Source organism: Talpa europaea (genome assembly GCF_964194135.1).
Source record: "Talpa europaea genome assembly, chromosome: 2".
NCBI lineage: Eukaryota > Metazoa > Chordata > Mammalia > Eulipotyphla > Talpidae > Talpa > Talpa europaea.
Window position 1 is genome coordinate 25,961,980 of NC_140068.1, and position 16,201 is coordinate 25,978,180.

A 16,201-nucleotide genomic window follows, 5' to 3' on the forward strand; every position below is an offset into this window, starting at 1 on the left:
TATGTGTTCAAATCCTAACTCTGACACTTTTTAGCCATGAAAAGTGTTTTACCTCAGCACTCTCATCTGTAAAATGGGTTTGTACCTACCACAAAGTTTCAAATGAATTAAATAAGAAAAATTTTAAAAAGTGCTGAACACTGGGCCTCCCTGGTGGCACAGGTAGTTGAGCGCTGCACTGTGAAGCTGTTCGCAGCCTCTGCAGCATGGGTTCGATCTTGGCCAGCCGGCGAGAATCCCACATGGCGCGCAGACCTCTTCTGTCTTGCCCACTGCTCCCTTCAGCAGTGTGTTTTGTCGGTCTGTCTGCTCTGTTCCCCACTCTTTCTCTGGTGAATCCTCTCACTCTCCCACGCATCTGGCCTGTACCCCAGCACTTGTATAAATAAAAAATAAATCTAAAAAAAAAAAAGTGCTGAACACTGACATAATAAATGTCATGATATATAAAATCACTATGGAACTTTAGGAAATAATTTAAGTAGAGATAAGATTTTAGAAACTTTTAAAAAGAATCTGAATAAATGGAAAATGACCATTCTTATTTCTCTTTTAAAAACTTGTGGGTGTGTTGAGGTAGGGACATGTTTTTCCCAGAGAACAAATAGGAAAAGACTAGTGATAACTTAGCAGAAAAAACAGGATATTCAGTTTTCAAAATGACTAGCCATTTATAATCTCTATTTCAGTTCTATAAGATACTATTTTTTTTAAGTAATATGTAAAGGAAACATACAAATAGAGCTAACCTTGGTAGGCTAGTTAATTTAACTTTAGCAAAAAAGTAAGTACAAATCATTTTGCAAGAATTCTTCACAGGTTATTTCCAACATTAAGGAACTAATTTTCATTAAGAGTGGAAAGAATTAGGGCCTCCCCGGTGGCGCAGCGGTTGAGTGCAGGGTTGCGAAGTTGGCCGCAGCCTCTGCAGCGCGGTTCGATCCCTGGCTGCTCCCCGGCCACCGCAGGAGGGTCCCACATGGCGCGCAGACCTCTCCTGCCGCCTGCTGCTCCCCTCAGCAGTGTACTTCGGTCCTTCTGCCTGCTCTGCTCCCCGCTCTGGCTCTGGTGAATTCTCTCACCCTCCCACGCTTCTGACTGTACCCAGTGCTTGTATAAATAAATAAGTAAATCTTAAAAAAAAAAAAAAAAAAAAAGAATGTCATAAAAAAAAAAAAAGAGTGGAAAGAATTCAATTCATTGACTCACAAATTATAGAGAGACTAGTGGTTCAAAGAGGCATGATGTCCTGATCAGAAAACATCAATAATAATGTATCTAGAAATCAGTAAGAATCTGCTTTGTCTGATGTATATTATTAGCATGATCTTTGTTCTCTGAAGAATTTTTTTGTTTGGCAATATATTTCTTTTCTAGTAAAATCTATCTGAACTAGTCTCATCATCCAGCTGCAGCAAGTGATGTTTTTCTTTCATAATAAAAGGATTATCCTCCTAAGAAAATAAATGAGTGTATCAAAATTGGATATCATTTAGGGTAAGGCTAAGAAGTCTACTATTTTCTAAGTAACTCCATGTGTTGCTAAAAATAGTCCCAGAAACATAACCCTACAGGGTTATATTTTAAAGCTAAAAAAGCTGGTGATGGCATTATTTTCAGCTTTTGGCCCCTGAAATTATTCCATTTTCCTTCTTCACAGTTCAGGTTCTCTCTGAGGAATCTTGTTATTTAAAGATTGATGGAGGTATAATATGTTAGGAGAATCCAAAGAAAAACACAAAAGTGGCTAATGTTAGGGAAATTTGACCTGTAAGGAGAGAATTGGGATTGTCTCAAATGTTGAGAAACATTATTTGGGTGTCATCAACAAAACTATGCTAAAGGAGTTGTAATCCTGGAATTCTGTGTATGCTGGATGAGAGTCTGGTACTATGTTTAAAAACTACTTTTGCCTTGGACCTAACAAGGACAGGGTATACTTTTAAAGACTTCATATTTACAAGTGTACTAAATATAGATGATATATCCACTATGCATCATAACAATGAAGAAGAAATTAGGATACTAAATACAGGATCAGATTTTGAAATAATAAATTAGTGGCAAAAAACGGCAAACAAAAATTTTTTGAGACTGCTTAGTTATTATGAGCTGACTAAAGTTTTACTTTTCTTTAGCCTGGTCTTAGTCACAGATGAAAGAGAATTAACAATTAGATACTTTGATAACCTCTGATACAATGTACCATGAAACACTGATTTAATGTGGCACCCCAACAGCCAACACTGGAAAATGCCATCAAGAGCCTGGTGAGTATTTTTAGAATCTGATGGCTGCATCTGATAAGTAATGGAAATTATTTACTCAGGAAGCACTCACCATATCATTTATATTTAGCTAAATCATGTCTATAATTTAATATATTCCAAAGAGGGCTCAGACTTACATTACTATGCACCCAATTCTATTTTCAATATAGAAAGTAAACAGAGCCAAGAAATATGAAATTTCACTTTAGTTAACAATTTGAATGTGAAAATAATTCATTTAAGGTTCTGGAAGATAAAATACTTAGTATTCATCTTTAATTTTCACAAGTTATTTATCACAGAAAGAATAGAATAGCAGTTTTATCAGGAGGGTTAAATTTTTTTGTAACAGCAGATCATTTATCATTGTCATCCTATTGTAAAATTGCAACATACAAACAGGCTGCCACTCAGACAAAAACAAGCGTGTCCCACTGGTGGTAACTTGAAATTCTTGGAGTTCGCTGTTTTCCAATAGATTATTCCTGTCACACAGTAGTTAGAAAAGAATGTATAGTTCCTGTGATAGGAAATGAAACCAACATGTAAGTTAGGAGCCAAACCAAACTGGCTTGTCACTTTGGGCCTCAGCTGGCTAAAGAGAAATAGGTGGTACTCTTCTACCCCCATTTTCATAAGGAAAAAGGGGTTACATATCCTCAGTGGTATATGATATTGGCTCAAAAGCAAAAATCATTATAATAATCACTGTCACAAAGGAAAAATTACATATCAGTGATTCAAAGTTACAAGATTATATATTGACATGGGGCTTCTCAGAGGCAAATCTTACAATTCATTTATAATTCTTAATGGCCCCTCCATCTCTTATGTAATGACATTTTGTTTGCACTGTTTTATTCCATCTTCCTCCTGATACAGATCCCTCCATGACCTCCTCTTCAACTGCAGTCTTCCCTCAGCCTCTCTAGTGGGGGTGACAGAGGCCCATCCCATTCAGGATCAGGTCCATTCAAGTCTGTCCTTGACAGGGACGGGAAAGGTTGAGTCTTGACTGTACCAGTCAACAGGCTCTACATTAAGACGGCAATTCCAGGCTCTGTGTCCAGCACTCTCGAGTAACAACTGTCTGGCAGACTTCCCATCTCTTCCTGCTGCTCTGGCCAGCCCACGGGGGCAGGATAGGCCGTGGTTCCCATGTCTAGCATGCCTGTCTCCTGAGGCCCTTGTACCCTGCCTAGTGCCTGTCTGTAAGTTTAGAGATGAAAAAGTAGGAGTTATTAAAAAAAAAAAAAAGACAACAGATTTTAAATCAACCTAAAAAATTGCCACTATCATCTGTATAATGACACTGATTAAAAAAAATACTTACATAGTACTTACTATGCACAGGCATAGCTTGAGGAACATGTATAAACTCATTTATTAATTACAAAAACTCTATGAGTGCATCCCTAGATAGGGACACTAAATCAGAGAAATGAGGCCACTTACCTAAGAACACACAGTTTTTACAAGAAGAGAAGCTTGGATTTGAATTCAGGACAAGTGGAGAACACAAATAAATTGAAAAGAACAGAATGATAATATTCAAGCACTTCATAATTTACTTTAAAATATTAAATTTCTATGAATATTAGTCAGTCATAAGATATAATCATACATATTACCATGTTTCCAAAGCCAATGTGAAAATTACTTTGGGAAACTCTGGCATACTAAAACACCTGTTTTTAAACATAACATTAATGTTAATAAATCAAGTGGTAATTACATATCCATAGTAAATGAATTTCATAGAGGGAGATGAGAAGGAATTCATAGATGTTACATATACATTGAAGAAATTATCCAAACAATCTGTAAAAAGAACTCTTCTTAGAATCAAATAGAATACTGACAATGATTGCCTGCATTTTCTAAACCAGTTTTTTCTGAGTACACAATTTTTCATAATTCTTCATTTTACTTTATGCTGAGCATCTTTACAACTCTCCATGAGGGGTTTCAGATAGGCCATCTTCTTAATCCCTCTATTTATAAATTTGCCTTTATCACTGCTGCCATGTTTAATCTTGAGGCATTTGGGAAAGAAAAATAGAAACTCTTTGCCCTAACATTGTATCTAACATTTACAAAATGATACCTTTCAACAAACAATAAGCAGAAGCATAGTTATTAGAGCTATATGTTTGTAATCTACTGCTGACACCTCCTTCTATCTATCCTAACAGTTTGAGAGGAGCTACATGCTCCTTGGGGCCTCAAGTGGCAAGGAAAGCAGTCACATGGGGGAGGTGATACACAACTCCTAACAGCACAAGTCCATTGTTACAGGGCAACCCCAATGTGAAACTGGTTGGCCTGACGGTGGGTCCTCACCCACATGCTTAAAAGGGACTTATAATGAGACTTAACTGCAGGTACACACACAAAAAAAAAATTAATAAAGGGTTTATTTAGAAAAAAGGAAAGTGAAAAGAGGAATAAATCAGGGAGAAAGGGAGATAGATAAATTGGTGAATGCATCCTACCAGTTCTGCTGAGCTGGGACCCCAATAGCTTGCTGAAGGCCAACCACACCCCAAGGCCCACATGTCTCAGATTATATACCAAGTCTGGCTGCTTAACTCGACCCTTAGTTCCTAGCAATCCTCCCTGTGGTGATGATGACATTATGGGATTTGCAGTCCTTGGTGTGTTGGATTTCTTTGGCCTGGGGTGGGTGTGGGGTCCATAAAACCTGTGTTTGTGGAGTTCATTCAGGACATCCTCTCCTCACAACAGCTTCACAAAAGTTACTAAGAGAATATGCTTTGTCACTTCCTGGGCCTGGAGTTTCTTTCCATTAGAAACTGGTATCAAACAAAACAGAGGGGCCGTGGCGCGGGGACGACACCCGGCTCCGCGCGCCTTCCCGGGCTTCAAAGACAACAATAAGAAAATGGCTACAACTCAAAAAAAAAAAAAAAAAAACAGAGGAAGAAACATGGCTTCATCCACAACAGCTCATTTGCACTAATGACACATTAACCATTTAATGGTACCCAAGAAGTTCTCAAGGTTACAGGCTCAATACAGTAAACACCTACAACACCTTTATTTACAGCACAGTCTCTTCCCATTTACGCTCATTTTTTGCCTACTTGACAAACCTCAATTTCTCTTCAAGTCTTCTTATGCATGTGGCTTTTCTCATTATAATTAAACAAAGAAAGGGTCTCAAAAATGAGGCATCTGAAAATAATTCTTATTTAGCTCAATCTCAGCAGGATTCTCTATTCTCCTTGATCAAAAACTCCAGCTGTGTTCTCAGCTCACCACAGTTTTGTGGTTACTCAAATGTAAACAAGCTACACCCAACTCCTCCCTAACACATCTGTTTTCCTAGCAGTCTGCTTTTTGGAGCAAGTAACTGCATGTTCTCTTGAATTCACCAGTTTAACCATTTATTTCTAAAAAACTAAAGACAAAACATAACATACCTCCACACACAAAATTTGTCATCATATATGGTCTATACATTTACTTTACTTAACCTAGGATGCTTTCTCTTCTTTTTTTTTTTTCTTATTGTAAGTTGTTTATTGTAAGATAATTTACAAATATCTTGCTGTCCTTAGTAATTCAGACAATGGAGAAATAATTTCTTCTCACAAGGATAGCAGTAAGCTAAAACCAAAATCAGCTGGCTGAAATTTCCTACTTTAACTCTTGTCTGAGGATGATACTTGATTTTCATTAATCCAGAGCTGCAGCACCAGAGATGATCTCAATCAACTCTTTCATGATGACAACTTGGCGGGTGTGATTAAAAGTCAAAGTTGGGGCTCCCCAGTGGTGCAGCGGTTGAGCACTGGGTTGTGACGCTGCCCGAAGCCTCTGCGGCGCTGGTTCGATCCCCGGCTGCTCCCCGGCCACTGGAGGAGGGTCCCGCATGGTGCGCAGACCTCTCCTGCCACCCGCTGCTCCCCTCAGCAGTGTACTTCGGTCCTTCTGCCTGCTCTGCTCCCTGCTCTGGCTCTGGTGAATTCTCTCACCCTCCCGCGCTTCTGACTGTACCCAGTGCTTGTATAAATCAATCAATCAATCTTTAAAAAAAAAAAGTCAAATTCAACTTGTCAGTCATCTCAGATGCATTCTTGCTAGCGTTGTCCATGGCTGTCATCCTGGCACTTTGCTCACTTGTGGTGGATTCCTTCAGAGAATAGTAGATAATGTTGGCCATATTATATTCTTGGTAATTCTGCAGTACATTAGCATCGTAGATACTCATGCTCTCAGAACTTGCAATGGTATCAAGAGAAAAGATGGGCTTTTCTTCTGTTTTATAGGGGATGACAGACCTGAATCTATTAAAGATGATAGACCCTTCATCAAATTCATATCCAGAATTTAATAATTCAAGAGCAGTGACTGACGCATCTCCAAAAGTAGGTGGCTTTCTTCCTACTTCTTTGAACGCTACCAGAAACTGGTCAGAATGAGTCCTATAAAGTATACCCCTGATTTTATCACCAATTCCAACAAGTACAACTTCTTTCCCAGCTGCTGTCAGTGTGGCCACCTCATTTTTCATCTGTTTGCAACTGAGGAATGAATAGCAGCACAAAGCCCTCGGTCCGAGGATACACTAATAAGGAGGTGTTTCTTCTTGTTTTCAGGTGCCTTAATTTCAGCTTTTTCATAGAGAGCCAAAGATCCTGTTCCATACACACGAGCTGGTTTCAGCTCCCTCTCAGCTCGGGCATATTTTGCTGCTGCCACCATTTTCTGAATTTTCTGAATGTTTTTGATAGACTTTAGTCGCCTGGTAATATCTTTCAAAGTTGCCGTATTTCGAATTTGGATCCATTGCGGCTGCACGGCCACAGCTGAGAGGCCAGCGACGCCCGCCCGAGAGAACATGGTGGTAATGCGCCCGCTAAAGGTCGGTTAGACAGACCCTACCTGCTTTCTCTTCTAATCTATACTTTCCAACATGAAGTAAACACTGCCACTAGTGTAAAAAATTCTCAGGATCTCAACAGTGAAGCGGAGAATGAAGTTGTTCTGCAGATCGTTCAGAAAAAGGTTCAAGAAAAATCCTAAAAAACAATTTTAAATTGCCCTAAGGGCCTCGCGGGTGGCGCAAGGGGTTAACACACAACCTCTGAAGCTGTCCACAGCCACTGCAGCACGAGTTCAATCCCTGGCCAGGGAGCTACCTACATGGCACAGCAGAACTCTCCTGGCTTGCCGGCTGCTCCCCTCAGCAGTGTATTTCAGTCAATCTACCTGTTCTGTTCCCCACTCTGTCTCTGGTGAATCCTCTCACCCCCTACACCTCTGGCCTGCACCCCAGTATTTGTACACATAAATAAATCTTTAAAAAAATGTCCTAAAACATAGGTCTATATTGCAACATACTTGTATTATAATTAACTGTGTTCTGCTTTTATAGCTTAGATGTCAAAAGTATGGAAGCATTCACCTAAATTAGTTCAACTATCTATAGGTAAAACTTCAGACCTAATTGTAGGCTCAGGTACAGTCCAAATGAGAGTTAAATGGAATGGTTATACAGAAGGTACTGTATACCGCAAAATATTTTATATACATCCATAGACATTATTAATTGTAATCCTGAAATGTGAAGAAATACCTAGAACATCTTTGTAGCTCATCCTGCAAATACTTATCTAGTACTTGCTTCTTTTCCCATTTTCTTATGAACTAATCAATTCCCTTGATTACCTTCCCATCAACATTCTTCCTTCAGCTCCTGAACGCACCATCTAAATAGAACACCTTCACCTATCCCATCCTCTTTCAACTCCCGGGCACTTTCCCTGTCACCACTTAGGACCGAAGTCCCCACCCAATGGGAAGGTATGCAAACAATGTTAAAAGAACTGAGCAAGCCTAGGAAAAAAATGACAATATGATTTACACTCAGTATGCTATAATTTAGGAAATGGAACAAGAAAGAAAGGTGCTCAAGGATATAAGCTTTTTACTTTATTTGGTTAAAAATGTTCCATGTATATCATAAGAGAGGGTTTAATAGTAAAAATAATAATTGAATATGGAAAATCATTAAACATATGATCTGGGGTTCATCTGCTGCCCTTTAAACTAATTTCAAAATGAATGCTTCTCTCCAGGTAGATCAAGAAATGTATCCAAAGACATAAACTACAATGCAACACAATTTCACATATAACACACATAAGAATTTTTGTTCACATCTCAAACTTAATCAAACATTTGACTGTAAAATCTCCCCTTGGTATACTCTTAAAATACAGAATTACAGTTTTTCTAGTGGGCTCAGAGTCAGTATATATCTGTGAACATTAGATTAGATATTGCTTCCTGAGAAGTAAAAAAAGAACTCAGACCAGCTGGTAATATTCACACAGCCTTCTCTTTCAAAGATTTCAAAAATCAAGAATATTTTCAAAATTTTAAGGAGCTCTTACAGACCAATAAAATAAGAAGTGGGTTTGGCAGGCAAAAATAAATAAATGCATAAAGCAGAAAGTTAACAAGAAGAAAGGAATTGGTATCTTGGGATAATAGTATGCAAAAATTATGAACACTGAGATAGCCTCTCTTGTTATATCCAACCTATCAATCATAATGGGCAGAGTCCCAGAAAAATGTGACGCCAACCTTGACACCATCACCCTCCATAGCAACACCATTTTGTACATTTCAGGTTCCTGCCAATAGGAATATATGTGATAGAAATTTATAACTTATTGAGAAGGATGTTTGACATAATTTCCCTATATATTCAGTTTGTGCCCAGGTCACTCTGCCCCCACTTTAATTCCTCTATTAAGTTCTAAAGCTATCTGCACTGAAGTCCAAGAGCATAAAGTACTCTCTTCACCATTCTCAAATTATCAGGGTAGATCAGGGAGAGTGAGAAGCAAGATGGACTCTAAAAGGACAAAATCATGAAAAATGCAATGTGTATGAAGGGAGAGAATGTTTCTATGGAGGACCGGTAGAAGGAATCACAAAGAAGATTCTCCCAGAAAATGGCTGATTAAGATCTCACTTACTGGAGTGCAAACATGAAATACTATGAAAGACATGTTTCTGGTCTAAGTAAAGATATATATGTCAAGGTGTAAAGCTGTACTCCAGAAACTTATATAGTATTGCAAACCAACGATTAGTCAATAAAATGCTTTTTGTTCATCAGTATAATCAAATTCAGCTGTGGTGAAGGCAGTAGTCAAGAAAGGAAAAGAAGCATTTTCATACTCTGACCATTGAGGATATGAAGATAGAGTGTAGTTAGAAGGCCTTAAAGATGGCTCTCCAAAATGGTGTCACAAACTTTGCCAAAACTTTAAAAAAGTCTCCATTTTGATAGATTTTAGAGAAAGAAGGCTTACTGCAGAAAACAAGCTAGAGACTGCAGCAAAAGGTGGCTTGTCTCTGAGGTAATGATCAAGTTTTGTCAGGTCTTTAACTTCAGATTATGTGACATTTGGCCCTAACAAAGAGATAAATAACTTTTTTCTTTCATCTACTAGAATGCCCAATAGAAAGATAATCAAGCAATTTAGCAATTCAAAAATTAGTAGTATTCTATTTTTAAGGTGCCTCTCCTTGAGAGAACAAAATTCTTTTTTTTTTTTTCCTACAGTGAAAATGTATTTATTTATTTATTTTTTTCAAATTTTGCTAGATTTTATTTTTTTTTATTTTTTTTTAATAAATTTTATTGTTATATTCCCCATACAATTGCAGCCCCCCCATTCTGACTCCATTCCCTCCCCTCCCGCCCCCGCTCCCCTAAAAGTGTCTCTGGTTCATAGTTTTTTGTTGATTTTGATTTTCACTTTCTTATATTCATTTTCCTGGTCCCTTATTTAAGTTTTCTAGATTCCTGCTATGAGTGAGACCATCCGGTATTTTTCTTTTTCTTTTTGGCTTATTTCGCTGAGCATGATCCCTTCCAGCGCCATCCATGTTGCTGCAAATTGCATGTGTTTATCTTTTTTGAATGCTGAGTAATATTCCATGGTATATATGTACCACATCTTCTTGATCCAGTCATCTATTTTTGGGCATTTGGGTTGTTTCCAAAGCTTAGCTATTGTAAACAGTGCTGCTATAAACATAGGGGTGCAGGTGTTCTTTGGAATTGATGTTTCTGTGTCCTTTGGGTAAATACCTAGGAGTGGAATTGCTGGATCATATGGAAGCTCTATGTTTAGTAGGTCCAGAAATCTCCACACAGCTCTCCACAGTGGTTGGACCAGTTTGCACTCCCACCAACAGTGCAGAAGAGTTCCTTTTTCTCCACACCCTCGCCAACATTTGTTGTTGCTAGTTTTTTTAATATGTGCCATTCTCACTGGTGTAAGATGGTATCTCATGGTAGTTTTGATTTGCATTTCCCTGATGACAAGTGATGTTGAACATTTTTTCATATGCCTGTTGGCCATTTGCATTTCCTCTTCAGAGAAGTTTCTTTTTAGCTCATCTGCCCATTTTTTGACTGGATTATTTTCTTTGTTGTTGTTGAGTCTCATCAGCTCTTTGCAGATTTTTGTGATCAGTCCTTTATCATTAGTGTTGGGTGCAAAAATGTTCTCCCAGTTGGTGGGGTTTCTCTTTGTTTTTGTTATTGTGAGAGAACAAAATTCTAATGAAAGATCAAAATAAATCAGCTCGTGTTTATGTATGGAAGTATAATTCCAATGTAAGCCAGCTCCAGTTTTAGATTTGTAATCTAAAGTGGGATTCTTTAAGTGGGAACCTCAAGAAAAAATATAACTCTATCTTCTTTTATTATGCAGTTGTTATAATTTATTAACAATTGTATTACTGTTGTTTTTGTTATTTTATTATTATTCAGCCATTCTTGCCTGTGATAGAGAAAATCATTTTACCATCCAAATAATTTTAGTTGATTCACTTATTATGTGACTATTCTCGTGGGTGAAAAATTAGCTATTGTTGCTTAAGTCTTATTAACACTATTTTGCAATAAAGTATTAGTTTCTTGATTACATGTTCAATAACACTTAAATCAGAATTTTACCTAGATAATGGCTGATTAAGTAAAATGTCCTACTGATCACAAAAATCTGCAAAGAGCTGATGAGACTCAACAACAACAAAGAAAATAATCCAGTCAAAAAAATGGGCAGAAGAGCTAAAAAGAAACTTCTCTGAAGAGGAAATGCAAATGGCCAACAGGCATATGAAAAAATGTTCAACATCACTTGTCATCAGGGAAATGCAAATCAAAACTACCATGAGATACCATCTTACACCAGTGAGAATGGCACATATTAAAAAAACTAGCAACAACAAATGTTGGCGAGGGTGTGGAGAAAAAGGAACTCTTCTGCACTGTTGGTGGGAGTGCAAACTGGTCCAACCACTGTGGAGAGCTGTGTGGAGATTTCTGGACCTACTAAACATAGAGCTTCCATATGATCCAGCAATTCCACTCCTAGGTATTTACCCAAAGGACACAGAAACATCAATTCCAAAGAACACCTGCGCCCCTATGTTTATAGCAGCACTGTTTACAATAGCTAAGCTTTGGAGACAACCCAAATGCCCAAAAATAGATGACTGGATCAAGAAGATGTGGTACATATATACCATGGAATATTACTCAGCATTCAAAAAAAATAAACACATGCAATTTGCAGCCACATGGATGGCGCTGGAAGGGATCATGCTCAGCGAAATAAGCCAAAAAGAAAAAGAAAAATACTGGATGGTCTCACTCATAGCAGGAATCTAGAAAACTTAAATAAGGGACCAGGAAAATGAATAACTATAAGAAAGTGAAAATCAAAATCAACAAAAAACTATGAACCAGAGACACTTTTAGGGGGGCGGGGGCGGGGGCGGGAGGGGAGGGAATGGAGTCAGAATTGGGGGGCTGCAATTGTATGGGGAATATAAAAATAAAATTTATTATTTAAAAATAAATAAATATCACAAGATCATAACAACAACAACAAAAAAAAAGTAAAATGTCCTAGAAAATAAGTAAAATGTTAAAATGTTCTAGAAAATAAGTAAAATGTCCACTAAGCCTGGATGTATGAAGCAAAATGTCATTTAAGCCTGAATTATCAAAATCAGCATTTCCTAAACCATATCCTGCCAAACACTAGCATTAAAAGATGGTCCATGGAAAATGGATTTCATCATTGTTTCCTCAAGGACATTTGGGAAACAATATTGAAATAGACTAAGTAACTGTTCAAACTATTCACTGCTCCTCCTTGTGGTTTCTCTTTCTGTAAGCAGATTATACAAACTGCTCAGTTGAACTCAAAAGGGACCTTATTACTTGCTTTGGCCAATAAAATTGTAGGAAATTTTAATTATAATGTTGGTCCAACATATCAATCGCCAAACAATTTGGGATTTGGGTTTTCCCCTTAACTGTACCATCAGAACAAAATTTTCAGCCATGTATTCTACTTTTTCATCCTCCACTGCCCCATCTACTGAGTCCCCTATACCACTCCCCCTCTACCCTTCATCATAGGATCCAGTAACCACCCCTTCACCAGAGCTATGTACATATGAAAATGTGCACTTGAAATAAACCAGCCTAAGTGAAAGTAGTAGCTAACGATGAAGAGTATTTCTTTCATTCTGAGTTTCCCTCATTGCCCGTTTCTGTGAAAAGCTATTTCAAGGAAGTGCCGATTTTAAAACTTAGCTTTGATAGTGAAGTGCTATGTCAGTTATTTGAAAGAGTCATAAATCAGAAAAGCTATCGAAGAAACCCAGGGCAGGAGGGTGGAGGGGAGAATGCTTAAAAACAACTGATCTGCCCATGTAAAGATCACACTTATTTCTTCAGCAGTCTAGATCTACAGTGATACTTATTTGATTTGAAGTTGGTCTTCTTCTGCCACCAAGTGTTAGCACACACTTCTAATCAAACAGTTTCTGGAATGTTTAAATGGCAATGTCCCTCAATGAGAAAAGTAAAACCAAAACACAGGAGTTGAACAAATATATTCTAAGGAAACCACACAAATAACTCAAATTTTAGTTACAATTTCAGAGACATCATAACTTCAGGTTTTCTGAGTCCTCATTCATTTGATTAAAAACTACAACTTTGAAAGCATAGCAATAATCAAAATAGCTCTGAATTATACAAAACTACTTCTGTATAAATAAAGGATGACTTATTATATTCTGGGTGACATTACAGACAGCCCTAGTTAATGATCCACCAGAAAAATCATGAGCTAAAAGAATAATTGAGGGAATTCATTTTTTACCTTTAGAAGGCATGGATGCACATTAGGTACTGCAAGGTAAATCTAAGGAAGCTACTTTTATACAATGTTATGCATTCTACATTTCCTCTTAGGCGACTACACAATCCTTATACATATCTATTTAATGACTTCTTAAATCAGTCTGTAATTTATCATGAATGACTTAAACATTCCCTTATTGTTATGGAAGTCATTTTAGAACTTTTCAATAACCATCTTTCTACATAAAAGTTTCTTCTTTTAAATTATTTCTTTAGGATATTCTCAGCAGCATTAATTTCTTAAAGAATATGAATACTTTCATTTTTATGTGACTTGTTTAATTCATAGCTAATTTAGGAGACATTGTATGTAACCTTTAATGATCCTTCCACCTCAAGGTCACCCTAACAAATGTTCCTCTCAAATAGCATGTTTAGAAGTATAAACTGACATCACCACTTTAAAAGGTAATCTGCAGTATTTTTGAAGAACTAAAATGTACAATACCCTTTGATCTTGGAATTCTACTTGAAGGAGTTGGTTCTTTGAGATACTTGCTATCAGCCCAAAGAAAAATGAAGACATCTGTTCACTATAGCATTGTTTGTGGTAGCAAAGAAACAGAAATTAATCTAATCATCAAAGGAGAAATTTAAATATAATAAATAAAAATAATATATATAATACGGCTCTACTTTTATGTGTCTTCTTTTAGTGTATAGGAAAAGGTAGGGGGGAATACAATAGAAGTGGTTACCTGAAGAGAGAAATTATATTGGGAACAAGAGGGAAGCAGGGTGATGATAAGGAAGAAATTGTATCTTTTATTCTACAGTTTGCATATATTTAGATTTTTTACAATGAACATACATTCAATCATTACTTTTATAATAAAATAACTTTTAAAATAAAAATTAACATACTTGAAATGAGACAGATTTCCTAATATTTGAGTGGAAAGAAACAATATTTTATCTCTTATCTTCCTCTCTCTCCTTTATTTCACTGTCAATCTAAATAACACTGATAGTTAGCAATACATTCCATTACACTCTTTATCAATGTTAACTTCCTTGTAATTGGTGGATTCAGAATAAAAACCTAGAAGAAAATAGTGCTAGGAGAGAACAAAGTCAAATGTAAAAAAACTAGGAAGCAAGAGTTTGAAGGACCACATATCCTCAAATAATCTGCATTCTAAACCAAAAAGCATACTAAAAATCTACTTTTATGAATGCTACCTTTTTATATTGGTTTTAACTTTTACAAAGCAACTAAAAATTTGCCACATTAAAAAAAAATGCTGAATATTTATTTAAGCCCGCAGATCTCAGAATGTGCTACTCTGCAGATGATGTGGATCAGAATCATCAGTGGCACCTACTGAATATCAAAAGGCAAGGTCTATAGGGTAAAAATTTGCAGTATCAACAAGCACCACAGGTAGCCCAACCCCTGGTGTCTAGCACATGGCACACACTTAATGAATACTTATTGAAATAAAAGGATACCTGCACCCCTATGTTTACAGCAGCACAATTTACAATAGGTAAGATATGGAAGCAACCCAAATACCCAAAAGTAGATGACCGAATCAAGAAGATGTGGTATATATACACAATGGAATACTATTCATCAATCAAAAAAGATAAACTCATCCATTCACCGCAACATGGATGGAACCAGAAGGGTTTATGCTCAGTGAATTAAGCCAGAAGGAAAAAGAAAAATCGGATAGTTTCACTTATAGGAGAAATGTAAGGGAGCCAAATAAGAGACCAGGAAAAAAAACAATTATAATAAATTAAAAAACAAAATCAACAGGCAACTATTAATCAGAGACACTCTGCAGGGATGGGGGAGGGAGTAGGATCAAAACAGGGGAGGGAATGTAGGATCAAAACACACAAGGGACTATGTAATGGTGCTCGGGTGAACTGGTGGTGGGAATTTTATGGGGACTACACCTGAGAGGAGAAAGCATGCATTGCACAAAAAGGAAGAATAATGTAAAATACATATAAAATAAAAATTTAAAAAATAATAAAAATAAATTTAAAAACAACATAAAAGAAAAAAATAAATACTTATTGAAATAATATGATTTGGAATAGAGAGCTGCTGACATACAGAAATGAATTTGGGTGAACTGGACTTGGCCAACGGGAGCAAAGACTATGAGGCTGAGAAGGAGATAAGATAAACTCTAGACAGGGCTCTAGAACTGAGGACAGTATGAACTCATTTCAATCATTCAATCTTTTGAAGTCATTCAACCTTTCTTGCTTTTCGATAAAATAAGGGAACAGATTCTGTGAAGTTAATGCCAAGGAATCTATATTCAGTCTGAATACTGAAAGAGTCTGTAACAGCTTAAATATTCTTTTAATAAATGTCCTTGGGTGCTCTTGTTTCAAAATTAACATTTAAAGACAAAGAAACACATTATGAAATGTGGATATTATCTTTACCACTGATTTGTTATTCTGTGATTAGGTGTGAAACACCTGGGAAGAGGATGATCCATTTGAAAGCAAAACAAGAAAGAGTAGGGCCTCCCTGCTGGCACAGGCCTTGAGCGCTGGGTTGCGAAGCTGCCCATAGCCTCTGCAGCGCTGGTTCCATTCCCGGCTGCCGGGCAAGGGTCCCACATGGCGCACAGACCTCTCCTGCTGCCCGCTGCTCCCCTCAGCAGTATATTTCGTCAGT

The 16,201-nt window shown here is 37.1% G+C and overlaps 2 protein-coding genes across 2 annotated transcripts in view; both read right to left on the reverse strand.

The window, feature by feature from the left end:
* The window catches only part of AKAP7 (A-kinase anchoring protein 7), a gene marked incomplete at both ends in the record, with an annotated part of 100,641 nt that overhangs the window by 42,347 nt on the left and 42,093 nt on the right, over positions 1-16,201 (reverse strand). The window lies entirely within an intron of this gene.
* On the reverse strand, positions 5,973-7,139 carry LOC311188455 (ATP synthase subunit gamma, mitochondrial-like; the record flags this gene model as incomplete). Its single annotated transcript, XM_084259564.1, is given in 3 exon segments — positions 5,973-6,087; positions 6,350-6,818; positions 6,821-7,139. Coding segments are annotated over 3 exon segments (903 nt in total).